The following is a 27,507-nucleotide window of genomic DNA, read 5'->3' on the forward strand; positions in this document are numbered from 1 at the left end:
GTTCCAGGGTGTCATCACATTTCAGAACTACAGGGGATCTTCAGCCAGCGCTTTGCTTTTCAGGAGGGACACTGAGACCCAGAGAGATTCGAAGGATCAAGGTCAGCAGACAGAGCTGGGGTGGAAACCCAGCACATGTTCTATCTGGTCGATGCCCCGCATGAACTTAGAGCCGTGATGCCCTTGGCCCTGCTGGGGGAGTTGTGAGGCAGTGGGTGTGGCCCACGGGACCACAGCTTTCAGGGAGCTGGCCAGACAGAGGACCACAGTGGGAGCAACACAGCTGTTCAGGACGGTAGTATCTCTGAGGCCCCAGGGAAAAATCCTCAGAAATGAACAGAATCCTGGTCGCAGAACACATATAGCTACAAGTTATGAGACAGAAGGGGAATTGAAGGAAGCAGCGAGACAGACCGGCTACACTGGCAGGAAACTCATTCCCGGGTAAAGACTGAAGTCAAACATGGACAGTTGGAAACAAGCCTCTGAGTCCAGGCAGTGTTTCATGCAGTGGAGGGGCTGGTAAAGCCCCTGGCACCTGCCACCGCTTTACCTCTCCACCAGCCTCTGGCCACACCTCTTTCGGTGCTGCAGCCTACCTGGAGTTGCTGGAAGGTTCCACACTTCACTTGGCCCCGGGCATGAATATTTATGTCCTTTCTGCTCTCAACACTCCTCTCCCCTTCCCTGCCCCCAACCAACCTTGCTAACTAGCTTTCCACCTCCAGGCTTTATAGATAGCTTTTCCTCCAGAGCCGTCAGATAAAAGGAGCACCTTCTTGTTTTCTCTGCTGGTTCCGAGTGGCTCTGACCCAGTCCTTATCCTTGGTTCCCAGGTGACCGACCATGCCACCACTGCCCTGCTGCACTACCAGCTTCCCCAGATGCCTGACGTCGTGGTCCGCTCCTTCATGGTAAGTGGCTCTAGAGGTCAAGTCTCATGAAGCCTTAGCCCCTCAAGTGAAAACAGGCAGCTCAGAAGGTAGCTGGTTGTCTTTAGCTCACAGGGGCCTCGCCAGGGAGACGGCCCAGTGTGGAAGTGATACTTCCTTTCAGCTGGGCAAGGATCTAAGATAAACCACATCCCACTCCGTTAACTGGTTTTCCTATCATTGCCAAACACGTGGTTTCAGAAGTGACCTTCTGACACAGCTTCCTGCATTGATTTAGTCAGTAGGTGTTTATTGAGCTCCTGATCTGTGCCGGGCCCCCGAACTTGGTGCTGAAGCAGCTACAGTGGCATCGTTCTTGCAAAACACCCACTCCTTAGACTCTCAAGTCGGAGCTTAGGATGGGAGGGACCAGAAACAGCCATTCCCCATGTGTGGGGGTCGGCTTCCGCCAGCTCTCGTTAACATTGAGGATTTCTCAAGCCGATTGTTTAACCATTGGTGACTTGACATGGAACCAGAACGCTTACGTCGTGGAGATCAGTCCTCCACATCAGGACTCCCCTCTGCCCCCCATCCCCGCCCCGCCAGAGGCAGTTCATCAGGTTATCATATGCCCGCCAGTTGGCCTCAGCCAGGCCCACAGCTGGCCCACACCCTGGCAGAGACGGCCAGCTGTTTTAGCACCACGGCGTCACACCCTCACATCGTTGGCTCCTCTCTCACTGCTGCTGACGCTCCCTCTTCACTCCTGCCTGGGGGCTGCCAATTAGAGTACGGACCTATTAGCAAGTCCCCACCAGTGCTGACAGCCACGCGGAGTTGCGCTCCTGCAATCTACCTCGTCAAGTTTGCCACCACAATTAAGTTTCTAGGAGCCTGTAGTTCATGTCTTAGAAAACACAACCCAGCTCATTGATTGGCTCCCACGCTGGGGAGGCTGAACGCGCAGACCCGGGCTCCATGGAGCCATCACACAGCAGTTCTCTCGTGCGTAGAGAACACTTTCAATCAGCAGTCTCGTTTCTTGGGTGGATGGAAAGACTTGCTTTTTAACCTAGCGTGTTATAATGCCTGGTTTCCCTTTAGAAAGGATAAACAGTTTAACTGAATGACCATTGACCTCCTCACATTTGTTGCCAGAACCTCAGACCCGAAGCCTTTGGGGGGAGCAGGATGGGTGGGCCACGGTCAGCCAGCAGGAGGGAAGCTGTGATGAAGAGGCAGGATTTGTGTCAGTCAAACTTGGCCGATGTCTCCCAAGAGCGATTTCCTCTGACCAACATAAGTGATCACAGTGGTGCGTGCCCCCCTTGCTAGCCCGTCGCTGCAACTTTGGGCTGGCGCGGCCGTGCATCTCCTTGAGTCGGGGAATTGAGTTATGAGTCTCATCCTTATGTATGATGCGCGAAGGAACTCTGCCCCCTGAACCCATGAGTGTGCACTTGCTGCTTATTGCGTTACTCGGTGGCACCAGGTTGTCCCCGCCCTCCCCCCAGGTGTGTTGGGCCACGTTGTGACAGTTGAGTGGTGACCTGTGAAATCAGATTAGAAAGAAGACATTCGACCTTAGCAGGGAATTCTCTGCTCGCCCTCTATCCGCATGTGTCCGAGGCCACCTCTGGGTGGTGAACATGGAGAGGCTCGATGCCGGTGGTCAGAAGACCTGGGACTTGGATGGAATGTGGTTACGCGTGTCCCCTGAGCCACGAGGCTGCACCGAGGTTCACATCCGCCCCTCCGGGAGCCCTGCCTGCCTCCTAGAGTAGGGACTTCTATTTTAAAACTCCCTTAGTTGGGAGGGGCCCGGGGTGCTGGAACTGAGACTCAGCAGCACTGTGACCTTGTGGATGCTCCACGGAGCTTTCTGTAAAATCTCAGGGCACCTCCCGGGGTCACGGCCAGCCCAGGTCCTCCGTCCTGGAGATCATTAGGCTGGGCAGGAAGGATGACATTGGAAGCACCCGGATCTGTGTCTTTCACTTCTCTCCTCACTTCTCTTTTTAGACCTGGCTAAGAAGTTACATAAAGCTGTTCCAGGCCCCGTGCCAGCGCTGCGGGAAGTTTCTGCAGGACGGCCTGCCCCCAACCTGGAGGGATTTCCGTACCCTCGAGGCCTTCCATGACACCTGCCGGCAGTAATCCCGCCACAGCCCCGCGCCGGCCCCGAGACCCCCACCCAGAACCTTCCCAGGCAAGCCCTCAGTCACAGTGATGGCTCAGGTGTGTCTTCATGGCTGGAATAGCGGTTCTGCCACCCGCTCGCTTCTGTCATCCGCTTAGGCCAGGCTTGGTGAATCGCAGAGTCCCCTCTGTTGACGGGACTGTCGCACCATTGAGATGGCGTGTGAAGGCACAGAGAGCACCTCAGGACTCAGCACGGGGAAGTTAGGCAGCTTGTTTTCCCGTGTGTTCACCATGCTGGTCCATCAGCCCTCCTGGATCTATGTTCTAAGTCATTTTATAGTTGGAGTGAGCCCTTGTCATGCCGAGTTTTTTGTTCTGTTCCGTAACTTATTTTTATAAGCAATAAACCTTTTCTACCCAGGATAAGGCTTCATGTCCTGTTTCTTAAAGCACCTTTTGCGTTCAGTTCTGTGAACACGTGAGCAGATCTGGGCCTTTTGAAGGAAAAAAAAAGTAAAACTTAGTAATGTCTGTGTTTGAAATAATTCTTTTTGAGGACACATCTCCCTGCTTCTTGCTTTTGGGAGAGAGGGCAGTGTTGGCTAATATTCCATTTCAAAGATGTTTCAGCGGCTTTAAAAATGGATTGTTCTTTTTGAGGAGAGAAGTGCACAGATGTTTTGTTTTACTAAACCAGTAGCACACATATATACCAAAGGGAAAGGAATCTGCCCGCGTTGCCAGCAGACCGTGCGTGAGGGGGCAGGACAGGCGTGCCTGGCTTGTTGGTCCCGTTTTGTCCTGATTCTTAACCACGAACAGATTCCAGCCCCATTTACTGAGTTTATTCAGGGCCTCGACCCCGTTTAAAGCTATGACTTGCTTATATGAAGAAGCGTTGACCTACTGAAGGTCTTGAGAAGGATGAGCGAGTCCCCAGAGCTTTTCCAGCAGGCCCAGCCTAGAGACAAGTCAAGTTCTCTTTGCAGTGAACAGGGCCAGAGAGACGCTGCTTACTGAGGGGTCCAGAAGAATGTGTGGCTCCCACCTGGGTTCTGGTACCACCCAGACCCTCCTCACCTACCCCTGCCAAGCTGAAAAAAGCCAGAGAATAAAGGAGATTTAGTGATGGGGGAAGCAATAGGACAGTGCCACCCCGAGAGTGGTCCGGTAGTGATAGCGTCGTGGAAGCTTGTTAGAACAAATCCTCAGAACTTCCCTGGTAGACCAATGGCCCAGAGTCTGCGCTCCCAGTGCAGAGGACCCAGGTTCAATCCCTGATCAGAGAACTGGATTCCACAGGCCGCGACTAAGAGTTCACAGGCCACAACTAAGGGTTCACATGCCACAACTAAAGATCCCGCATGCCACAACTGAGACCCAGTGCAGCCAAATAAATATTTTAAAAAAATACACAAATCCTCAGGCCCCTTCCTAGACCAGCTGAATCAGAGACTGGGGATGGGGTCCAGCACCCTGGTTGTTAGCAAGTCCAGATGTGGGCCCCAGTCTGAGAACCACCAGTCTCTAGGAGATGGCAGTGCTCTCAGGGCCCAGTTTGGGTCAGGAGGGTGAGCAGTGGCAGGATGTAGTACAGGAACGTTTGCACACAGCGGGTGATTTTAGATTAAATACCAGGATTTATCACATTTAAGATGCCATCACTCGTCAGATGCACCATTATTTCATGATCCCCTAAGAAAGAAAAACATGCTGCCAATTAAACCATGGCACAGGCTTTAATGATAATCCTGTGTGACACATGAATCGGTCACACCAGCCTTTCATGGCTCTGAAATTGCTTTCATCTCTTCCAAGGGGGTTGGCGGTTTCTCCTGCCTCAAGTCTCACTGTCTAACATGTGACAGGCATCCTTTCCCAGGGCTCCTAGTAACACAGCTCCAGTGACTTGCTGGTATCCTCCTTTCTTTGGTCTTGTAAGACACTTGTTTGTTGCAAGAAAATCCAGAATTGGGGCCACTGGGTGTATAATAACATTTTGTTGCACAGCTGCACGTCTTTTAAAGACATTTAAATGGCAAATAAAAGACCCCATGCAGGATGTACAGGTATGCAGAGCCCGTGTGAAGTGACGACAAGATGACCAGCTGTGATAGGTTGGAGCACACGCTGATGACTAGTGCATCTTGATGGCCAGCTGGCTGATAGCCCATGTCAGGGACCTTCTCACATATGAACCACCCCTCTGACAATCAGTGGGATTCTGGTAACAGTATACCACATTGTGGGGCTTCCCTGGTGGCTCAGTGGTAAAGAACTCATCTGCCAATGCAGGAGATGGGAGTCTGATTCCTGGGTCAGAAAGATCCCCTGGAGAAAGAAATGGCAACCAACTCCAGTATTCTTGCCTGGGAAATCCCACGGACAGAGGAGCCTGGTGAGGCTAAAGTCCATTGGGTTGCAAAGAGTCGGACACAACTTAATGACTAAACAACAGCAGCAACACCACATTGTGAGAGAGCTATTTGGATTTTTAAGTGTTGGCAACAAATCTGAGAGCCTCCTAGTTGGTCCCAAAGATCCCTCCAGCTCCCACCAAGCTCCGTTTCCAATGGAGAGAGCAGACCTTGAGTTCAGGGCCCTGGGCAGGCGGTCGTTTCTCCTCAGATTTGAGTGACATTGTTCTTGGTCTCACTATACACCTTCAGTGACACCCACTCTCTCTGGCCACTGATGCCTGTTCCCCATTTACAGGAGGGATAAAAAGCTTCCATTTTAAAATAATGATGTACTCACGGGAAAAAGCAAGACCATTAAAGAAAAATGTTAAATAATAGCTCACAACACCGGAAACTAACACAAGATTGTAAAACAATTATATACTTCAATAAAAATTGAGTAACAGCACAGCTGGGGCGTAGCCACAGCAGAAGGTGTGAAGGGGGTGGCCGGGTCAGGACCTTGGTGGTGGCCTCCTGCTCCCAGTTGTAGGACTTGGACAAGTCACTCATCCTCTCCCATAACACGCACGTCCAATGGCCCAGGGCCAGCAAGGCAGGAGAGCTGGAGGGGGCTGGGGGCTCGTAGATGAAACGTAATCTGCCATGAGTAGATAATCACTGAAGCTGGGCATCAGATAAGTGGGTGATGTGTGTGATTCTATTTTTCTATTTTTTTTAATTTTCCCTATTTAAAAGAGGGGAAAAAATAGAAGGATCAGGCTAGGCAACCTTTAGGGTGTTCTCCTCTCTGACCTTCTTCAGTGCCAAGAAGGGGAAGCTAAAAGGGAGAGGGACGAGCCTGGAGAGGGGAGGGGCTTGTTCACCAGATTGCTGAACGCTGGTGCTTCAGAGACGCCCGTGAGAGAGCCTGGCTTTGTGTATCCACCTTCCCAATACAGAGAACACACTGACCTGGAGTGGCCAAACAGACTGGGGGTGGGCTGGGGGGAAGCTGGGACCTGGTGCTGCTAGAAGCACTGCCCCTGGGACCAGAACCGCCCAGTGGAGCCCCTCACAGAAGGGGGCATGGCCATCAGCGCTGTGCCAGCCACCCCCCACCCCCACCCCCATCACTTAGACGCGTGGCGAGCTCTAGGCCAGAACCACGAAGTGTTTTAGGTGACTTGATGACCATCCTGGACAGCCCAGCATCTTCTCTGTACCAGGCGCTTCCCATATGTTGTTGATTTCCTCCTGAGTGGGTTTGTGCTGTTTTCCCCATCAGGTGCACGAGGCCTGAAGGGGCCTGCATGTCCCACCGCCCTTGTCGCTTCCTCCCAAGGAGCAGAGGGGCTGACCAGTCCCTGCTCTGTGGGGCATGTTGTGTCAAGAACTGCCCAAGAAGCGCCCTCGGCCCAGACTTGGAAATCTGTCTTGCAGTTGCATCTGCCAGGTTGAGCAGCGATGTGTCTCCGTGCTTTCTGCCGGCCGGGTTCCTATTGATCAGCAGGAACCAGCAGGATGAGATAAGGAGGGCCAGGAAAGGTGGGCCAGATTTTCGCCCCCCTGAACTAAATCGGGAATTGGCCTTTTGGTATCGAGTGATGTTTTTACACTTCACGCCACTGACGGAAAGCTGCGGGCTTAAAATGATCTTTCAGTGTTAACGTGCAAACTCTCCATGGCGTTTTGAGTGTCAGAGTGTGGGCCTGCTGCTAAATTGAGAGCCTTTTAAGGTCACCCGAGCTGGGAGGAGAAGGGACGGCAGCTTCAGCCACCAGGAATCCCAGTAAGATCCGGAACGCCTGCCCACTGGACGGGAGGCGTCGTTGGGCCGTCGGGTCTGTAGACAGAGGGCAGGATATGACCACTCACCTGGCTTGTCTGTGCCCCCCAGCGTCTTCATCTCTGCTGGCGCGCCGAAGATGAACAGGGGGCTTTCAGTGTCCTGCCTTGGACAGGAAAGGGTGGGCCAGTCCTGCTTCAACCTGCTCACTCGGGGTGCAGCCAGCCAGGCTGTTCTGTCACAGAGAAAGCTCATTCAAGGCCGCACAGTGTACGCCTTGGAGATGAGCCTGTGGCGTCCGTAGACAGGCCTGTCCTCCGGCTTGTCTGCCCCAGGGAATAATTAGGCTTCACTTTCTGGAACAGGCAGGTTTCTTTCCCCATCTCTGCCGTCGTGACCCCCCTCTCATCCCCCCGCCCCCGCTCCTCAAATTAATGGAAGGAACCCCCCAGCATCACTCCCGAGTTGCACTTCAAACCGCTGGCTGTCTGCTCCCTATTATTAGTACTCGAAGAGCTAAACCTTCACGTTCACAGGCACATCCCTGGTAGAGGCTCGTCTTGGCAGCTCTCAGACAGTTAGTTACTCGAGAGCAGCTTCAGCCTGTCTCTGTGCTAATTGAGTTTGAAATTTCAGCTGCAGGTGGACTGTCCTCGGGGACAGTGGTCGCGGTGGCCTGGTGCTCACTCACAGGCGGGTCCTGCCGGCAGCGGGCTTCTTCAGCATCGCAGGTCCCCCAGCTGGATAGGGACAAAGGAGTGAAACAGCCCTCTGGGCAAGAAGGTACGGAGAAGGTAGGGGACAAGGGGGTGACGAGGGGAGGCTGGAGGGCGGTAAGAGGCCCTGAGCTCGAGTGCCAGCCTGGGCCGCCAGCAAGCTTCATCAGCTCCCACACCGTGGGACGCGTGGGTACTTAATGCCTTACTCATCCTCGACTGATTCTTGGCTGTCGTCTCAATCGTGGGCTCGCTTTCTTAATACCAGAAGGAATACATGTGTTCCTTTTATAGAAAATTAAGTAATGTGGGCAAGCAAAAGGAATAATACCCGTAATTCCCACCAACAGGAGACAATGACCAGAGAACACTTTGGTGTACACCTTTCCAGACCTTCATGTGGACGCACTGGGGTGTGTACATATTTGTAAAAGGTCATACTGTATAGTGTTTGAAACCTGCTTTTTTGCATTTAGCAAACGCTAAGTTGCTCCAACAGAGGTCTCAAAACACCTCTAAGGAACATAGACATGTATTTCCCGTCCACTTCAGCGCCCCAGAGGGAGGGAGCATTTCAATCCCAGGGCTGCTCTGAGCCGTGTGGTCACTCAGGGACCCTGTTCCCCCCACCCTCTCGCCCGCCCACATGACCTTGGACGTGGCCCATGTGGCGGAAGCAGAGTCACGGGTGCAGAGTCCGAGTTGATGAAAAGGGAGAAACATACAGGTGTTGTAAGGCCAGACCCAGCACGGGCACATGGCAGTTCCACTTGACCTTCATGAGCGAGAACTTTGGCACGTGGCAGACCTGGCTGCAGGGGCTGCTGGGAGGCGCAATCCCCCACTGGGCCACGGTGGGTCCGGCAGGAACCCTTGCTCTGGACGAGAAGGGGGCCGCCTCCACCATGCAGTGCGCCCTCCTGCATCAAGACTGTGAGCTGTGATGCTGCCCATAGGGTTCGGTGAACCTCGTTTCAGCCATCCTTTGGTTTTGTGTGACAGTGGCCTTCCACACTTTTTGATAACCGTAACTTAGGCAAGGAACCGCTCCTGCATCTTCAGAGTTTTATTTTGAAATAATTATAGATTCACCAGGAAGTTACCAGGACACATGTATGGGGGTGTCAGGTATGCTTTACCGGCTTCCCCCAGTGTCAGCATCTTGTGCATACCTGTCCAACCACATCTGTACAACCTGTACTACCACACCTGTAGTTGCTTGCACGACTCCTGCACAAGGTACAAACCAGGAAGCTGACTTTGGTACCATCCAGAGCGTTTATCACCAACTCAATGGAAATGAGTTTGAGCAAACTCTGGGAAATGATGAAGGACAGGGGAGCCTGGCATGCTGCAGTCCATGAGGTCGCAAAGAGTCGGACACGACTGAACAACAACAACAGAGAGTTTACGTGCATTTCACTGGCTACATGTGCACTCATGGATGCGTCTGTGTGATTGTGTGTCTGCATGTAGCTTCGTGCCGTTTTATCACACGTGTAGCTTCGTGGAACTACCACCACCAAGACACGTCAGCGTTCCCTCCCTGCAAGACCCCCTCGTACTGCCTCTTCCTGAGGCACGTCCCTCCTTCCCCATCCCTGCCCCCTGGCCCCCCTGAGCTGTTTCCTATCTCCAGAATCATTTTATTTCGCGAGTGTTATAAACAGTGGGATTCCACTGCATATATATGCCTTCGAGGTTGGCTTTTTTCATCCAGCAGAATTTCCTTGAGGCTCATCCAGGGTGCTCTGTGTATCAGTGATCCATTCCCTTCGGTTGCTGAGTAATATTCCAATAGTTTCCACACCTTGTTTAACCACTTACCCAGTGGGGGACATTTGGTGGTTTCAGTTTGTGGCCATTATCAACAGAGCCGCTGTGAACACTCATGTACCATTTTCTGCATGAAAAGAAGTTTTCATTTCTGTGAAATATATACGCCCATGAGTACAGTTGCTGGGTCATATAGTAAGTCCATTTTTAGTTTTAAAAGGAAATGCCAAACTATATCATTTCACATTGATATGAGTAATCCAATTTCTGCACAGCTTTGCCAGCATTTGGTATTGTCACTGTTTCTTATTTTGATCATTCTAGTAGGTGTGGAGTGATACCTCGTGGTGGTTTTTATTTGCATTCCTCCAATGGTTGATGATGTTGAACATCTTTTCGTGTGCTGCTTTGCCATCTGGCTATTGTCTTAGGTGAAATGTCTGTGCGTGTCTTTTGCCCGATTTCTAATTGGATTGTTTTTAAACTCTGAGTTTTAAGAGTTCTTTATATATTCTACATACAAATCCTTGGCAGGCGTGTCATTTGTACATATTTTCTCCCAACTGTCGCTTGTCTTTTCATCCTCTTAATGGGGCTTTTTGAAAAGCAGATATATTCAGTTTTGATGAGGTCCAATTTATCAGATTTTTTTGTTTATGGGTTGTGCTTTTGGTGTTGAGTCGAACCTGCTGGGTTTCGGATTGAGTGTTGTTTTGCTGTAATGAGCATCCGTGCTCCTCACTCCCTTCCTGCCCCCACCCCCCACCCCGCCCCGTCTCTCTCTCTCTCTCCCTCCCTCCCTCCCCCAGCAGGGACCTTAGCTGACCTCTCATTCTATCGGACGACCACTCAGGACATCCAAGGCTGGGAGCCCTGGCCTAGCTCACCCAGCAGGTCAGTGGCAGCGAGACCAGAACCAGACTCCCTCAGTCACCGTGTTTCCCGCTTACCCAAGATTTTTCTCAGGGAAACACTTGGACTGCAGTGTCAAAATGAAATAGATCCCGCTACAGCAGGAAGTATTAAAGGAAATCGTTGGCAGTGACAGACTTGTTTCTCCGGCTCAGCCTGGGGCCCGGGGAGCGGTGCTCTGATGACGCGCCTCATCTAGGAGTGATCTGATGCCAGGGGTCCTTGCCCTCCCGGGCTCAGGAAGGCAGTCGGGCAGCGTCCTGCTGTCAGATGGGCAGCTGGGGCCTGAGTCCCTAGCATTTAACCAAGCCAATGTAAGGTCTCTAGGGGACTACAGGAGGGCTTCCCGGGGGTGACGCGTCCCCTCGCACCTTTCAGCCTCCAGGATTGCCCAGCCACCCAGATCCCCCCACCCACACACGTCCACCGACGGGCGCTGCCGTGGAAGGGGGCGGAGGGGGCACAGAGTTGTGTGGGAGGTGGGAGTTCGGGTCTCAGCAGATGGACCGCCCTTTTCCAGGTTGTGCTCTGTGCCCGTCCCTCCCAGGCAGGACCCCACATGCCCAAGGATGCCAGGGGTTAGGGTCAGGGTCCCTCACCCCCAGGTTCTTGGGAGCCCACACTCAGGACAGGGGTTGTCATCACCCCAGCCTCATGCTTGCTGTCACCGTCTTCTGGGAAGTCATCATCCTCAAATATAGCAAGTGGAGGGCGTCTGGCTCGGGGTGGGAAACACCTCCACGTGGAATCTCTTCCTTTCAGGAAGCATTCAACCTTCCACCTCCTGGCCTCTGGGTGATTCTCTGCCCAAAGATCCCTCTCCAGGAAGCCCCATGGCTCGTTCTTTTTTTTTCCCCACAGTTATTAATCCTATGCTCACCCAGCCCACTTCCTGTTCCTAAACACCCAGGAAAAATCTGTTTCCCCGGTCCCTTGTATCTAAGTGGGGCCATGAAACGTGAGCAGAAGAGGCAGCTAAAAGCAGACCGCGTTTCCCATGCTCTCTCTTCCTTTTCTGAGATGCCACTGGAGGCAACGCACAGCCATGGTGGAGTTAGAGGTTCTGAGTCCCTGGGCCACCACTTGGAGGCGAGACTGCCTGGGTGAGCCGCCCAGTGGATTCTATGGGATGGAAGTAAACTGTTAAACCTGTTATTCGGTTAAATCACTGAGACTTGGGGTGTGTTTTTTTTTAAATAGCTGCTTGGATTATTTACCCCACCCTTCATGAAAACACCCTGGAAACAGTGCCATGAACTGTAAGTTCTTGATAGATGTTGAGGTTACTGTTTCTCCTGTTTCTATATTAGCTTGAGTCGAAGTCATCTTTCACTTCGATTAGAAGAGAGCCACAGGGGTTTCCCTGGTGGTCCTCCCAGTGCAGGGGGCCTGGGTTCGATACCTGCTTGGGGACCTAGATTCCACGTGCTGCTCTAGGAGTTCACGTGCCGCAACCAGAAGACCCAGCATGCTGCCACTAAGCCCTGGCACAGCCGAAATAGATAAACAAACATTTATTTTTAAAGAGAAAGGATCATGTGCAGAGTCAACTCAGGCTGTCCTCTTGTTCCTCCAGGAAGAGCAGCTTTATCAGATGCCTTCTTGACCACTTGCAAGGAGTGTGGGCATTCTGTCCCTTCTGCCCCCGTCTTCTGATCGTCTTCAGAGCCCCTCCTCTTGCATCGGACAGTCGTTATTTATCTTGTCGTTCGTCCCCCCCAAGAGACAGTCAGCTCCACAAGGCTGGGAATCGAGTCTGTCTGGGGCACTGCCCTGTCCCCTTGCTCACAGAAGGTGCTCAATAAGTATTTGCCGAACGTGGAGACGAGTAAGGAAGCCAGGCGCAGGCGTCTGCTCTGCTGCTCAGTGGGGGACCTTGGGCCAGACACGTGACCCCTCTGAGTGTGGGTACTTCACCCGTGAATGGGGCCAGTGGCCCTGGCTGGCCGCCCAGTGCTGAAGTCCTATGAGGGAATCACACCCGATGTTTATTGTGCACCTACTGTGTGCAGGTGCTAGGTGCCCAGAATGTAGTCCACGTGGCAAACGAGAAAGGGGCCAGGCGGTCAAGACAGCCTTGTCAGTGACATACACCGCAGACAGGGCAAGGATGCTCTGGGGCTGTGGTCACCAAGGTGGGGCTTATTCCATCTTCCACTGGGGCCTCGGTGACACCAACTCGCCTCTCTTTGCTCATCTCAAGAAAATAATCAGAGAAAGGAATCCGGAGGTTTAGCCGCCTCACCTCTGAGACGCAGCCTCAGCTATGCACCGAGACCCTCTCTTAAGTGCAAGAGATTTCAGACGCTACCTGGAAAGCGGAAGTGCCCAGAAGAGACTGCCAGGGGCGCAGACCTGCCCCGGTTCCCATCCCATCTGCACTGCTGTGAATGAGCGCATCTCCCTGCCTTGAGGAGAATCAGGCCCCTTTCTTGCTGTGGCCTTTTGATATTTGACTTTGCACTCGATGCCCCTAAAGCTAATAGGCCCTGGCCTTTCATTTCCAAAGGGTAGTTGGTCAAATTAATGATCGCCAAAAGGCCAGAGGTAATTTGCTCTCCTCTCGGTTTCTTTCCATTCGTTTGCAAACCAGCAAAGTTCAGGAAAGCTTCTGAGCATGAAAGAGTAGGGGATCTAATTAGGAAGCAGGCAGGTAGTATGAAAACTTTCTCGACAACTTAGGGGCCGTAGTCACAGGATGGTTATGAGATTGTCCCAGTGAGGACACCGAATACTGCATGGACCGGTCCCAGCCGTGGGCCTGACTCCCAGAGGCCAGGACAGCTTGCAAACGGGAGAATGTGTATCCCTGTTCAGCCTGTCTTCAGCCTCGATGAGGGACTCCAGGCCAGACCATCAGCTGGGGGCAGGACGTGGCCATCCGGGGAAGGGCTGAGGTTGACAAGCGACAGGAGCCGTCCTGCAGCTGCCTGCATTCTCAGAATAGAAATACCCACCATGGGAGGCACGTGGGGCGCGGTGTGTCTGGTTTGCTGTTATGCACAGTGGAGGCGTTTTATGGCTGGGTCTTGTACCTGGGCCTGAGCATTTCCAGCTGAGTCACGCACTGCAGAAAAGCTGTGGGTTCTCAGGAGCCCAGCCTGATGACTGGCCGAGTGCCCCAGGCCACCAGGGACACAGCGGGAGTATCAGCCTGCCATGAGCCACGTCTGTGAATGGGGAACACATGACCCCAGGAATCCAGACACCATGGTTGTATCACTCTTCTTGGGATTAAAAACAGGACTTCACATGCCTCTGGGGAACCAACCCCCAAAGCCACTCATTCGTCCGTCCGTGTATTGCAATTAGATGGTCTCTCATCAGTCCACGCCCTCCCCCGCCCCCACTCCAAAGGAAGGGGGTCCCGGCCAGTCTTAGTACCAGACTCACCCACACACACCCCCTCCTGTGATTGGTTCAGAGATGGGCAGACGATCTCACCCCTCACCCAAAGACATGCACTTATGTCCCGCTGGAGTGCTAAGAGACAAGTACTACTAGTTTCCATTGAATGTGAACAGAGTGGGTGGAGCAGCTGCTAGAACCAGGACCTGGAATCTCCCCCAGGAGCCAAGCTCACTCCTGTACAGTTTGGGCAGGGCAGGTAAGGGGAGGACCCCTTTCCTGCAGTCTGTGTGCTGAGCACTTAACACAGCACCAGCAGTCAAAGGAAACTGTTCAGAGGGCTCAGATCCATTGTACAGATCAGATAATGAAGGCTGAATTCGAAGCTGAAAGGCTGTAAGTTGGTGACTGGCCCCATGAGGCCCTGCTCTAGGCATCTCTGAGGTATCACACAGGATCTTATAGCCCCTTCCTGGTTTGATCTTGGGCCAGAGGACATTTTTTAAGAGGATTTTCTTAAAATCTTTATTTATTTGGCTGCGTTGGGTCTTAGTTGTGGCACACAGGCTTCAGAGCACACAGACTCAGTAGTTGCAGCTGGCTCTGTTGCCCTGAGGCATGTGGGATCTTAGTTCCCCGACCAGGGATCAAACCTGTGTCCCCTGCATTGGAAGGCGGATTCTTAACCACTGGACCACCAGGGAAGTCCCAGAGGCCATTTTCTAATTTGAGATTTTTTTACCATCTGGAGAGACTAGGAATGAGAAGCAGCTTTATCTTCAAACCTAGCAAGTCTGTGTGTGTGTGTGTGTGTGTGTGTTGCTCAGTCGTGTCCAACTCTTTGCGACCCCAAGGACTGTAGCCCACGGCTCCTTTGTCCATGGGATTCTCCAGGCAAGAATATTGGAGTGCTCCTTTATATTTCCTTTAAATTTACTGAAAACCTAAGAAGTTTCCTTTAGCACTCAGGAAGCAAGGCGGCTTCTCCCAGAGGGAGTCTCCTTAAGAGAATGGTTGGATCCATCGGGCAGCGTTCCCGGCTTCCGTGCGATCGTGGACATGACCTTGTCGACTTCCCACTGCCACCTGACCCGGGCCCCTCTCTCCCCTTCCCCTCTGCGCCCGCGCCAGTGGCCTCCCCGAGCCCCCCTCTAGATAGGAGGTGTGTCAGGATGGTGTGCATGTGTTTAAACACCAGGGCGGGGGCCTCCCTTCTGTTTCCCGTTCATGCTGTGGGATGAGGGCCCGCATTCCGTGCAGAACGAGTTAGACTAGATGGCCCGGGGCTCCGGGCCAGCCCTCGGCCACCTCCGGGCCCAGCGCCGAGAGACGTGAACGTCTGTGTCAGGCATAGTTACTTGTGTCTGTGGCCCCTCACAGCCTAATCCATCCCTGACACACGCAAACAACGCATACCACACACACACACACCACACACACAACACAAACAACACACACAACACACACACATACCACATACAACACACACACAACACACACACAACACACACACATACCACATACAACACACACATACACCACACACAACGCACACAACACCACACACATACCACACAACACACACGCACACACAACACACAAGCACACCACACACAACACACACCCCACACACACACAACACATATATACCACGCACAACATACCACACACACCACACACACATACCATACACAACACACACACAACACATATATACCACATACAACACACACACACACATACACCTGCAGTGGGCTTCTTGGCCCTGACTGCATCAGAAGCATCCTGTTTGTTCATGGAAATATCTGATCAGTATCTGACTGTTACCCTAGTAGATTTTAAGCACATATTAGGTCTGTATTAGGAACCTAGGAGTTTTTTTCATAGCTTGCTTTATGGTTGGAGAAGGCAATGGCACCCCACTCCAGTACTCTTGCCTGGAAAATCCCATGGACGGAGGAGCCTGGTAGGCTACAGCCCATGGGGTCGCTAAGAGTCGGACACGACTGAGCAACTTCACTTTCACTTTTCCCTTTCATGCACTGGAGAAGGAAATGGCAACCCACTCCAGTATTCTTGCCTGGAGAATCCCAGGGACGGCGGAGCATGGTGGGCTGCCATCTATGGGGTCGCACAGAGTCGGACACGACTGAAGCGACTTAGCAGCAGCAGCAGCAGCTTTATGGTTAACAGACTATTCAGAAGATTAACTGCAAATGTCTCTCAAGACATGGAGCCCAAGATCCAAACTGAGGATCTCGCCATGTCTTAAGCACAGGGTCTAAAATATTGGGGTGCTGCGGCCCAGCTGGGGAGCGGAGTGTGTGGACGAGGTCGAGGGAGGTTTTGTCTTCTGTCTGGATGAAGTTTACCGTTTTTGCACTGTATAGCAGGAATAGCATTGTGAGTTAAATGTCACCGTTTACATGACTAATTCCGTGTACTTTTACATTCTGTCACATTACATTTTCCCCCTTCCAGGGGGGCTTATGCTCCGCCTCTGTCAATGTCCCCTTCCCCTCCATTGCTCTCAAGGTCAATGTCTCGTTTTGAGAGACATTGTTTTGATTCAGGCTGAACATATTCTGGCTTCAAGACATGACTGGGATCTGCTGTTTGCCTTTCTCAAGAGTCACACTTCCATTCTTCCCTTCCAAATAGAGCTCCCAGCTTCAGCCTGGGATAAAGACTTCATATCCCAACTCCTTTACAGGTATATGGCCATTGAGACGTGACTCAGGTTATGTCCAACTGCTGGAAGGGGTTCTTAAGGAGGTGGTGAGAGGAAGGAGGTCTTTGCTTCCCTCTCCTCCTTCCTCCTGGTGGAAGTGTGAATGTGATGGGTGGCCTCAGGCAGCCAACCTGGACCGTGAGGTAGAAGCCATGCACTAAGGGTGGCACAGCAGCAGGACAAAAGGAGCCTGGCTCTCTGGCAATTTGGACAGCCATCCCTGCTCTTCTTTTATGTGGGAGGAAACCAAGATGTCTTATTTAAGACACCATTGTTCTGGGTGTACTTTCACCTATAGCTGAATTTGATCCTGATCAACACAAGGACATCTGATGAAGTTGGCTTTTTAGAACAACCTCAGTATGAGCCTGTTTTCCTCTTTCTCTCTCTCACCTTACCAGGGAACTGAGAGTCCCAGTTAACTGCCATTTTTCATTCCCGAGTGTGGCGCTTGCCGCAGCACACCGCCAGCCCCACCAGTGCTGAGGGCTCCCCTTCTGCTGCGGTACGTCGGCTTCCTTCCCTAAGATCATCAATACCCCGAGTCCACCAGCCTTCTGCCAGGGCTTAACACTGCTAAAGGTTATTGAATCCATCTTGGGTCAAGAAAAGCCATTTAATGAGCATGTTTTGGCCTCATGAAGAGAAGGTAGCTGCACACACGTGTTCAGAGTTGCAGCCAGCCCCCTGGCGCCCCATCTCCTCCTCGCCGGTTTGATTTCTTGGTCCGCACTGGACAAATAGAACAGGCTGGCTCTTTCGTTCCCTCCGCCCAGCCCTCCCCCTCCCTCTGGCTCCTCATGCATTTTTCATCTCGACTCACTACTCCTGCAACTCCCTCTGCCCTGTGAACAGTATCGATCGGCTGATTAAGCCATCAAGTCACAGCAAACAACTTTAATTCTCTAACTCCAGGCCCTCGCTTCTCTTCCTGGCCGGGTACTGTGTTCCTTGCTCACCTGTAACAACCGGCAGAGGACTTTTCCGCTGCCCATCACTAACCTCAACGTGGCCCTTCTGTTGTTTTGTGGGTGTTTTGGATAATCAAGAAGATGAACTTAAAAGAAAACAGATCCTCAATTTAGATGCCACTCCACCTGTCATCTAAATACAGTACCTTGAGGCTTTTTGAAAACCAGCCCCAGTTCCTCACCAGAGGGGCACCTCCACGGGGCTGTTATTTATTTATTTTTGGCTGCATTGGGTGTTCACTGCTGCACACAGGGTTTCTGTCATCGCAGCAAGTGGGGGCTACTCTCTAGTTGCAGCGTGCGAGCTTCTCACTGTGGGGGCTTCTCTTGTTGCAGGGCACAGGCTCTAGACACAGGCTCGTGTGGTTGTGCCATGTTGTCCCATGGCATGTGGCATCTTCCTGGACCAGGGATCGAACCCATGTCCCCTGCATTAGCAGGCAGACCCTGTACCACTGGACCACCAGGGAAGCCCCGCCATGCCTTTTATGATTTAGTGTCCCGTCCCATCTCTTCCATTCTTTTTCTCCTTGTCAGAAGTGAGGGACTAAGTCAAGGGAAGGAGGAATAAGGCTCCTCCATTGGAGAGCACGCCACAGACTTTGTGGACATGTTCCGATTATCACACTCTGCCCTCTGGACAATAACGGACATGCAAAACATCACCTTCCTCCCAAAAGCCTCAACCCATCACAGCATCGGCTCCGAGTCCTGATCTCGTCCTCCAGGTAGGAGGAATCTCCATGCAATAGAGAGGTGCAGCTCTGGGAGTTCATTTCCTCTCCACCCGTGAGCTGAGAGCCAGGTGATCTGTGTCAGGTGTGGGAGAACCGCAGAGAGTACCTGCCACATCCTTAGCTCCCAGCACAGCCCTGGGCCCCCGGGTTGCCTTCACTCCCCAGGCAGTGAGTGAGCGAATGAATGAATGAACACACAGTCTGGGACCCCGGTACAGAGAGGCGTGGCTGTTCCTGCTGGTCATCCAAGCCCCGGCCCCAACTCACCTCCAGCTCTGTCACTCAGCATGTGCGGCAGTGCCCATGTCCATCTCCAGAACGGCTCAGAGCTTCTTTCCGACTGCCTCTCCCCGAATAGCGGGTGGGCCCCCAGGAACCCCGGGTCCTTTGGTTCACTGTGCGTCTCTTGTACATAGAACAGGGGCCAGAAAAGAGCAGCGCTCAGTAAGTGTTTGCAGAGTGAAGGAATGGAGATGTCAGTACTCGGCCTGGGAAGGGTGCTGAATCCAGATGCTGGAGAAACTAAAACAGGGACTACGCAGCATCGACACCGTTTTCCAGGGGTTGATGGTGGAATAGACCCTGTTCTTAGGAGACACAGGCTGATATACTGAGGGGAGAAGTGTTAGAATGTCTTCAGCTTAGCTTCAAGTAGTTCAGAAAAATATACATATATGAACCCCCACCCCACCTACCTCATGCGGAACCTTGAAGTATTGTCCTGTGTCCCGCCTGGAGTGAAAGGCAGGCTCGAGTCCCCATGTGTCCCAGTACCTCATCAGGACACTTACTGACTCACTCAGGGGGCCTGAGCTCATCTCTTGCTGCAGCCTGACTGTCCAACCAGTGAAATCCCCCACGTGTCCCTTCACTGCTCTGGTGGGGACAAGGGCCCGGTATGGAGGGATTCGGACAGGGACAAAGAGTTTGTTCCTCAGTGTGGACTGGAGTGATGTGGTCCATGTGGGCCCTTGCGGGTGCTCCCCAGCTCCCTGGAGGGGCCCCAGGGGGCCAGCATCTCTGCCTAGAGCTAAAAAACCCTCCCCCGGAGCCGCCCCAGCCCTCCAGCTCCCCAAGGAACCACGAGAGGTTCTCTGACCATCACCGAGCACAGTCTTTCACGACCAATTTCAAAGGGTTAATGGGAGAGCTGAGTGGAATTTACTTAAAAAACATCAGCTCCACTTAAAATAGCTCTTCCAGGCATTTAGCGGCAACATCTTTGATTCCCCATCGGCGTCCTTTCACTCTGTTATTAAATACCAAGATATTCTGGTCCAAGTTCTGACTCCCCCAAGCCCTGATTCATGCGGCTGTGCATGCCGGGGAGTGTGAGACATCGTCACCTGCCACCCGTGAACTTTGATGGGCGGTGACACGGACGAGGGTGCCAGCAAGTGGCTGGCACGTGGGCTCAGAACAACTCAGTCAGCAGACATGGCCAATGCCCCAAGTTACACCGTCAGAAGCCACGCATGTGACCAGGGACAGCACCCCCTGTTTGAACTGCTTCTTGGAGTTTCTTTTTCTTACCTCAATATACACGCATTTCTAAATTCTGGTTCCTGGGCCAGAAATGTCCAAAGTGGCCAGAGTCTCGGCCACTTTGAGAGCCGGTGCTCCAGGCCCCCTGCCAGACGGGACTTCTCACGTGCTCTTTGGACATTTCACCTGTCTTGACCTCTGGCTTTTCATCCCCACCCAATTTTGTACTTGTCTTACAACAAGTTTGGTTGGGGTGGGCATCGTGATGATGATGGTGGTGATGGTGACGAAGACGATGGTGATGATGATGCTGACGTGACGTAACAGGACTAATGGGACTCTCGAGGAAGCCTCGCCATGTGCCTGGCATGACGCAAAGCCCTGCTGCAGCTTCAGTTCTGGAAGGAGGATCTGAGATGGAATGCAGAATGTCTGTTATGATCAGCACGTGCAGAGGGGAGAGGCGGAAGCAGGATTGGGCAGAGAGAGTGACTGAACGGTGACGCCGCCCCCCCACCCCCGCGCCCCATGAGGCCACAGCCAGCCCAGTGGGGAGCTCAGAGAAGCAGTCTTTCCAAGGGTCCCACGTTGGTGCCACACACCCACCTGGATGTCTGCATCTGGATGCCAGCTGTCCCTGAGGACACGTCCTGGGGTGGAGAGGCGGGTCTCTGCAGCCCAGCTCCCCTGAAGGAGCCGGGGCTCTCCCTGTGACCACACTGCAGCAGCTGGGCGGCAGGTCCTTCTGGAAGATGATGTGGGCAGCGCCTCTCCCTGTCCGCTGTAAGCCCTTCATCTGCGTGATCCAGCTTTGTCCTCAGAGCAGAACTCTGAGGTGCTTTTGCAGACGAGGCAGCAGGCTCAGAGAGGTTAAGGCACTCAACCCAAGGTCACACAGCTCGCCTGCTGATGCACATTTTCCTGGTTGCAGGGCCCAAGTTCATACCCACCATCGTGAGGCCTGTCAGGCTGAAGAGTAGGATTTTAAAGATGAAACTGAAGTATCCGACCTGCCGTCATCCTGAGGAGCAGACGCGGTGCTCTGTCTGAACGGCCAACTATCTGAACGCCCAACTATCTGATCGCCCAACTCCCTCCTGGGAGAGAGTCATCAGGTTCTGGGTTCACCTTCTGGCAGAGTGGCCCGTCAGTGACCCGCCTTCCTTCCCACGTCCCGGCTTCCCTCTACAGTGGAGCTGGGATCCTGGCTCCTCCCTGCTGGACGATGTCTAGGACAGATGTCACGTGGGGCTTTGCCCCATCTGTTGGTTCCAGACCTGGGGAAGGAGAAAGGGGCGGTCGTTCAGGCCCTCCTTGGTGCCAAGATGTTGGATCTCCTGTGACCACTGGGAAACATGAGGCCAAATCCATGAGGAACAGTCCCAAGACGAGACCCTTGGAGGCAGCCAGCCGCCCTTCGGGGCAGGCAGCACACAGATAAGCTCTTTCCTGCCCCTGCAGATAACCCACTGCTATTTCAGGATGTGCATCCTTACAGTGAAGGGACAAGGCTGTGCCTGGGGAGAAGGGTGTTGCATAAAACCTGAACCAACTTGACCCTCTGGCCTGGGCCGTGGTCAGCTCAGCGGTTGCCTGGGAGGCTGAGTTTACCCACCCTGCCAGGCGAGCCCAGGATGTGGGTCCTAGAGGGACCCCGGCCCTTCCTGTCACCCCTTCCCTTGTCTCCCCCTCCTCCTGCCATCCTAATAGCCAGACCAGACATGGGCCTGGCTCAGCCAGACGGTGGCTTCGGATTCTGGGAAATAGAGCGAAGATTCAGGGAGAGCTAAGTGCATATCTGATGGTCGCAGCGCCAGCCCGGGTGCTGGCAACAGCAGCCTGCCCAGCTGTTCCTGGGGCGGCCAGCTGTGGTTCCAGCTGCCCCAGCTGAACCAGGCTCCCAGGCAACTGCTGAGCTGACCACAGCCCACTGCCATTCTCTGCTTCTCCTGTCGATTCTGGGAGTTTCCGCAGTCCCACCAGCCCCATCTTCTCCTGTATAAGATGCCAAAGTTCATTTAGGCTGTTGCCACCGAGCAAAAACTGTACAGTATCTGCCAGCACCCCTGGAAGACACTGCGTGCACCTGCCTGGAATTCTCGCAATCAGTGGCCCGAGGTAGTAATTTCCCTGTCGAGAGAGGCGGACAAGTGCCGGCTGGAGGGCTCCTTGATAGGAGTGATGCCTAGATTTTGTGCGGATTCAACAAACAGGTTAGGTAAAAGTCAGCTGCTTCAGAAATTAACACAGCATTGTAAAGCAACTGTACTCCAATAAAAGTTAATTTAAAAAGTCAGCTTCTGTGTCGTTTCGTTGTTACTGTTGGTCATGGCTGTGACAGGAATTTGTTATCAGTTTAAAGCAAAGCACTCGCGTTCTAGCCTAGCCCCTTGTTTGGTTTCCAGACTGAAAATGGAACGTCCTTCAGAGGGAAAGAAAAGGGTGGGTTTGTCCTTGGCCGAATCAGCCTCATTTTACACAGTGAGGTAGGACGACGCTCCCAGCGAGTTTGAGGCTGGCTCCATCCCTCCCGGAGGACCCCGGCTTCTGAGATGTGTGGATGTGTTGTTTTCTTAAGGAAGAAAAAGTGGGAGAAGTAGGAAGTGAAGTCCAGATCTGTTTTAGCCCCCAGGTCATTCAGTTGTCATAAAAGCCGGAGTTTTTCATGAGTGTATTTTTTTTGTATTGTGAATGTGTTTCTCCTTTCAAGGCCAGCGTTCATAACCGAACCACCTCCTCCTATTCCTCGGCTGGTTCCTATGGGGAGGGGGTGGCAAGGGGCAGGGCAGCGACGTGACCTCTGTGAGGTAGCAGGTTGAGGCTGTGCAGGAAGTGAGACACAGAGACTCTGGGGCCTGACAACTTCCAGGGAGGCGTCATCAGCAGAAGCGCCATCCATGGGAGACGAGAGGTGGGTGGTGCGCATCCCAGAGCAGTACCTGACCTTCCTCCCGAAGCTTGGCTCCAGCCTGGGTTGGGGCAGGATGCCAGGCTCGACTGTCTGCCAGCTCCCCCTTCCCTCGCTAGGGGACCCTTCTCCTGCCCACAATCCCACTGCCTGCCCGCAGATAAGGGACTTGCCCCAGGCCACAAACTATCAAGTAGAGGAGGTGGGGTCTCACCCGGAGCAGTGTGCGCCAAAGCATTGCCATTTCTGGGGCTCAGGCCCTTTTCTCAGGACGCATGCAGTCCAGGGGGTTCCTGAGGGCCTCAGGAAAGAACAGACAAAGGCTACAGGGAATTCAGAAGAGGGTCCTGGGAATCACGGAGGGCTTCCCAGAGGCAGTGGCATTTGCCATGAATGTGGATGGACAGGTGGGTTCTTTTTAATATTTATTTATTTGGCTGTGCTGGGTCTTGGCTGTGGCACACGGCATCTGTGATCTTCATTGCAGCATGCGGGTTTTCTAGTTACAACATGCAGCATCTTTAGCTGTGGCGTGTGGGATCTAGTTCCCCGACCAGGAATTGAACCCAGGCCCCTGCATTGGCAGCCTAGAGTTTTAGCCACTTGACCACCAGGGAAGTCCTGACAGGTAGATTTTGAGCAAAAGGAGCTGGAGTTCTGAGCATCTGGGGAAACCTGCAGGCTGGCCCAGAAAGCTGGAAAGAGAGCTGCCATCGCTGAGAGAACCTGCCTCCCAGAGACTGAGTCCCACAGCTGGGATTCAAAAAGCCCTGCCTTCCCCCTGCTCTGCTGCCTTTCCCAAAGGGCAGGATATACGAGAAGGACAGAGGGTAGGGTAGGGTAGCAGGGAAGCTCATGTCCAGTGCCCCGTAGAATAGAGAGGCCATGTGAATCGGGGGTCCATGGACCCTGGGGTCTCTCCCAGCTCTCGCGCCCCATTACAGATGAATGGTCCTCACTGGCAAACTTGCATGAGATGATGGAAGGTCTGCAGCCTCTGAGGGGCCAGAACCCGGCAGGCTCCACACCCTTAGGATGAGAGAAGGGCCCCGGACACCTTGGAGCATCTCCCACTAAAGGGAAGACACAGCTGTTGAAACAGAAAGGTCCGCTCTTCTACTGCAGAAAGCTGAAGGTCGGGAATTGCGAGTCCCTTAGTCACAAGTGCTTTCACAGCATCTTTGGAAGCTCTGGGAGGGGATGCACCCCCAGCCCCAGGGGTGGGGTTTCTTCCAACCTGCCTGAGGCTTCCCCCTCTTTCTGGATGGAGGAGCCTCAGTCGTGATGGACGACAGGCCCTCTCAGGCCCCACTTTCTTCTCGTAAAGTTTCCATGTTTAAGGCCCACCTCTCCTGGCAGAGCCTGGGGTTCTCTCCAGCTTATTCTGACACATGTGTCCATGGCCTGGGAAGTTTGTATCCATCCTGCTCTGTGCAGGGAGAGGGCGGGGGACACCGTTTAATCTGTGCCCAGGTCACAGGCCTGCGATGGGGAGGGTCAGTCTGGCAGGACTGAGATCTTCAGGTGACCAAGGCTGCTCACGCCTGCAGGGGCACAGACAAGCCCAGGGGGAGAGGAGGGCGCCCGGCCCAGGGTCTTGGGAAGAAGGGTGGTCCAGAGTCTCAGGGGACTGGACGGAAGACCCACAGCTCACCTCCCCCAGTGCGACGAGAACTCTCAATGTCAAAACGTAGACAGAGGGGACTTCCCTCAAGGTCCAGTGGCTAAGACGTCACACTCAATGCAGGAGGCCTAGGTTCCATCCCTAGGCAGGGAACTAGATCCCACACGCCACAACTAAGACCCAGCACAGCAACCGTTAATAAATAGCTTTTTTTTAATGTGGACAAAGGACAAAATACCCAAGGAGGGCCGAGGCTGCTACACAAGAGCTGAAGAATGAAGACCAGGCGTTCATCACAGGCAGTTTGTTTGAAGTCACCTGCTTATCTTCCTGTCCAGCTCGATTTCAGCCTCCTGGATGCATTGAATTGTTGGTCCCGATTCCTCCCCTCCCTACATACCCTCACTCCTCGCTGTGGCCTCCCAGTAGGTGGCATGGACGTCCTCTTGACCTTGAGCGTGGCCGTGGGACTGGCTTGGGCCCCTGGAGCTAAGCGGACTCACCAGGAGCACAGGCTTAAATTGTGCTTGTGCAGCGGGGCTGGCCTCTGGAGCTGACACAATCGATGCAAGTTACAAAGAGCTGCCCCTGGGGTCTTCCCTGGTGGGCCAGTGGTTAATACTTCACCTTCCAGCGCAGGGGGCTGCAGGTTCGATCCCTAGTCAGGAAACTTAGATCCCACGTGCCTGAAAACCAGAAAACCAAAACTAAAAAACAAACAAACAAACAAAAAAACCAGAAGCAACATTATAACAAGTTCAATAAAGACTTTAAAAATAGTCCACATTGAAAAAAATCTTTAAAAAGGAGCTACCCTGGAGTGAACATGGGTAGAGCAGACCTGGATGTCCTTAGCGGTTGAGTGGTCAGCCAGGGCAGAGTCAGCCACCTGAGCCAGCCCCGACCAGCCTACCTGAGCTGCTTCCTCTCTGCACCACTTGCCACCCATCCATCAACCTGGGCAAGACATCCCTGCCTCACCTGTGTGTGTGTGTGTGTGTGTGTGTGAAAGTCACTCAGTCATGTCCTACTCTTTGCAACGCCATGGTCTATACAGTCCATGGAATTCTCCAGGCCAGAATACTGGAGTGGGTAGCCATTCCCTTCTCCAAGGGATCTTCCCAACACAGGGATGGAACCCAGGTCTCCCACATTGCAGATGGATTCTCTACCAGCTGAGCCGCAAGGGAAGCCTCACTTGTAATGCAGACCTAATTATTGCATCTCCCAAGTTAGTTCAGGGAACCCCAGCACCTGCACAAACCCCAAAATATCAATGATGTAACATAAAAGAAATTTATTCCTCATTCCTGGTTCTAGTTATCTACTGCTTTATTAAAAAAAAAAAAAAAAACTACTCTGAAAACAATGGTTCACAACAGCAACCATTTTATTAAACCTCATGATTTGGGGGGCCAGGGGTTTGGGCAGAGCTCGGCTGGGCGGTCTTGTTTCCACGAGGCATTGACTGAGATCATTTGTGGCATTCAGTTGGTCTCTGAGCTTGTCTGGAGGGTTCAAGATGGCTTCACCCGCCAGCCTGGTATCTTGGTGTAGATGGCTGAAAGGTTGGCCTCTGCTGGTCCCCTCCCTCTCCCTGTGGTCTCTGGGTCTCCTTATGGTCTTGGGACCTCTCTGTGTGGGCTCCCCAACAGGGTAGACCCTCTTCACATGGCAGCTCAGCCCCGAGAGCATGTGCTCCAAGAAACAGGAAGTGGAGTGGGGCGAGCAATAGATACAGTGTCATTTCCACCGTGTTCTATTGGTTAAAACAGTTAGCAAGCCCACTCATTTCAAGGGAGAAAATATAGACTCCTCCTTTCAGTGGGAAAAGTTCACAGAATTTGTGACCATCTTTAATCTGCTACACTCATAAGTGCTTCCCTTGTGGCTCAACTGGTAAAGACTCTGCCTGAAATGCGGGAGACCCGGGTTCCATCCCTGGGTTGGGAAGATCCCCTGGAGAAGGGAAAGGCTACCCACTCCAGGATTCTGGCCTGGAGAATTCCATGGACTGTGTGTATAGTCCATGGGGTTGCAAGGAGTCGGACACGACTGAGTGACTTTCACGTCACTATTTCACTCATAAGTGCAGCCAACAGCCAGGAAGAGCTCTGCTCCACACAGTGACTCAGGGACCCAGGGTCAAAGGAACTCTGTCATTTTCTACATGTAGCATTTTCCAAGGTTACCCTGGTCTCAGCATCCAGCAGGCAGATGCTGGGAAGGAGAAAACATGGAGTCCACAAAGGAGGATTTTATGAGCCAGCCCTGGAAGTGGCCTCTCTCACGTCTGCACTGAACTCAGTGGCCTGAACTCAGCACATGGTCCCACCAAACTGCAAGGGATGCAAGGAACTGTCATCTAGCCATGTGCCTGGGAGGAAAGGGGACAGGCTCGGCCAGCCCCGTGCTCTCCTTAACGGCTATATGATGAGCAGACGGTTCAGTCCATGGGGAGGGTGCACGGTCAGTAGTCCTGCATGGCCCTCCTCCGCACCTCTGCGTCCAGCACAGCGTGTGCAGGATTTGTGTCTCTGGTCTGCATCACTCCATGGTGTGCTTCTTCTTGTTGTTCAGTCACTAAGTCATGTCCAGCACTTCGTGACCTCTCATGAACTGCAGCACGTCAGGCTCCTCTGTCCTTCACTGTCTCCCGGAGTTTGCTGAAACTCACGTCCATTGAATCAGTGATGCCACCCAACCATCTCCATGGTGGTATCTGCCAACCCCCAGCATCTTCAAAGGGGAACGTCTCCCTACATGTGGGCAGCGCTAAGTGCCCGTGCCGTGCATCTCATGGCTCCCCCTCCAGCCACAGCTGAGGGGCCCAAGAGTGGCCAGGCCCTTGCTGGTCACTGGCCCACAAGGGGACCTGGTGTACGATGCTTTGCCTGGATAGGCTGGACCAACCCGAGAAGCGAGCTGAGAAGATGCAGAGAGAGGGTGTCATGAGGTGAAGCAAGGGCCAGGGAAGGGACACAAACAATCTGGAGCAAGGAGCATTCAGAAGCTGTGAGAAAGCAGAACCCAAGAACCACAGGGCCAGGCTCTAGAGAAGAGGATGTAGGAGCCGGAGGGTAGCAGGAGCTCT

General features: G+C 53.1%; 2 protein-coding genes across 3 annotated transcripts in view; both read left to right on the forward strand.

Annotated features, from left to right (window-relative positions):
- The window catches only part of MED27 (mediator complex subunit 27), a 220,080-nt gene extending 216,640 nt beyond the window's left edge, over window positions 1–3,440 (forward strand). For both annotated transcript variants that reach the window (XM_081594703.1, XM_081594704.1), the window contains 2 exons: window positions 837–914; window positions 2,898–3,440. In XM_081594703.1, the coding sequence (XP_081450829.1) occupies window positions 837–914; window positions 2,898–3,032 (213 nt within the window). In that variant the 3' untranslated portion in view covers window positions 3,033–3,440. The remainder of the gene's footprint in view (window positions 1–836; window positions 915–2,897) is intronic.
- A 4,401-nt stretch (window positions 3,441–7,841) lies between these two features.
- RAPGEF1 (Rap guanine nucleotide exchange factor 1) overlaps window positions 7,842–27,507 on the forward strand; it is a 245,696-nt gene continuing 226,030 nt past the window's right edge. The window contains exon 1 of the mRNA XM_081594660.1: window positions 7,842–7,988. The gene's annotated coding sequence lies outside the window, so the exon portion shown is untranslated. The remainder of the gene's footprint in view (window positions 7,989–27,507) is intronic.

Source organism: Giraffa tippelskirchi, chromosome 4, assembly GCF_054371585.1.
Source record: "Giraffa tippelskirchi isolate mGirTip1 chromosome 4, T2T-mGirTip1v1.2.pri, whole genome shotgun sequence".
Taxonomy (NCBI): Eukaryota; Metazoa; Chordata; class Mammalia; order Artiodactyla; family Giraffidae; genus Giraffa; species Giraffa tippelskirchi.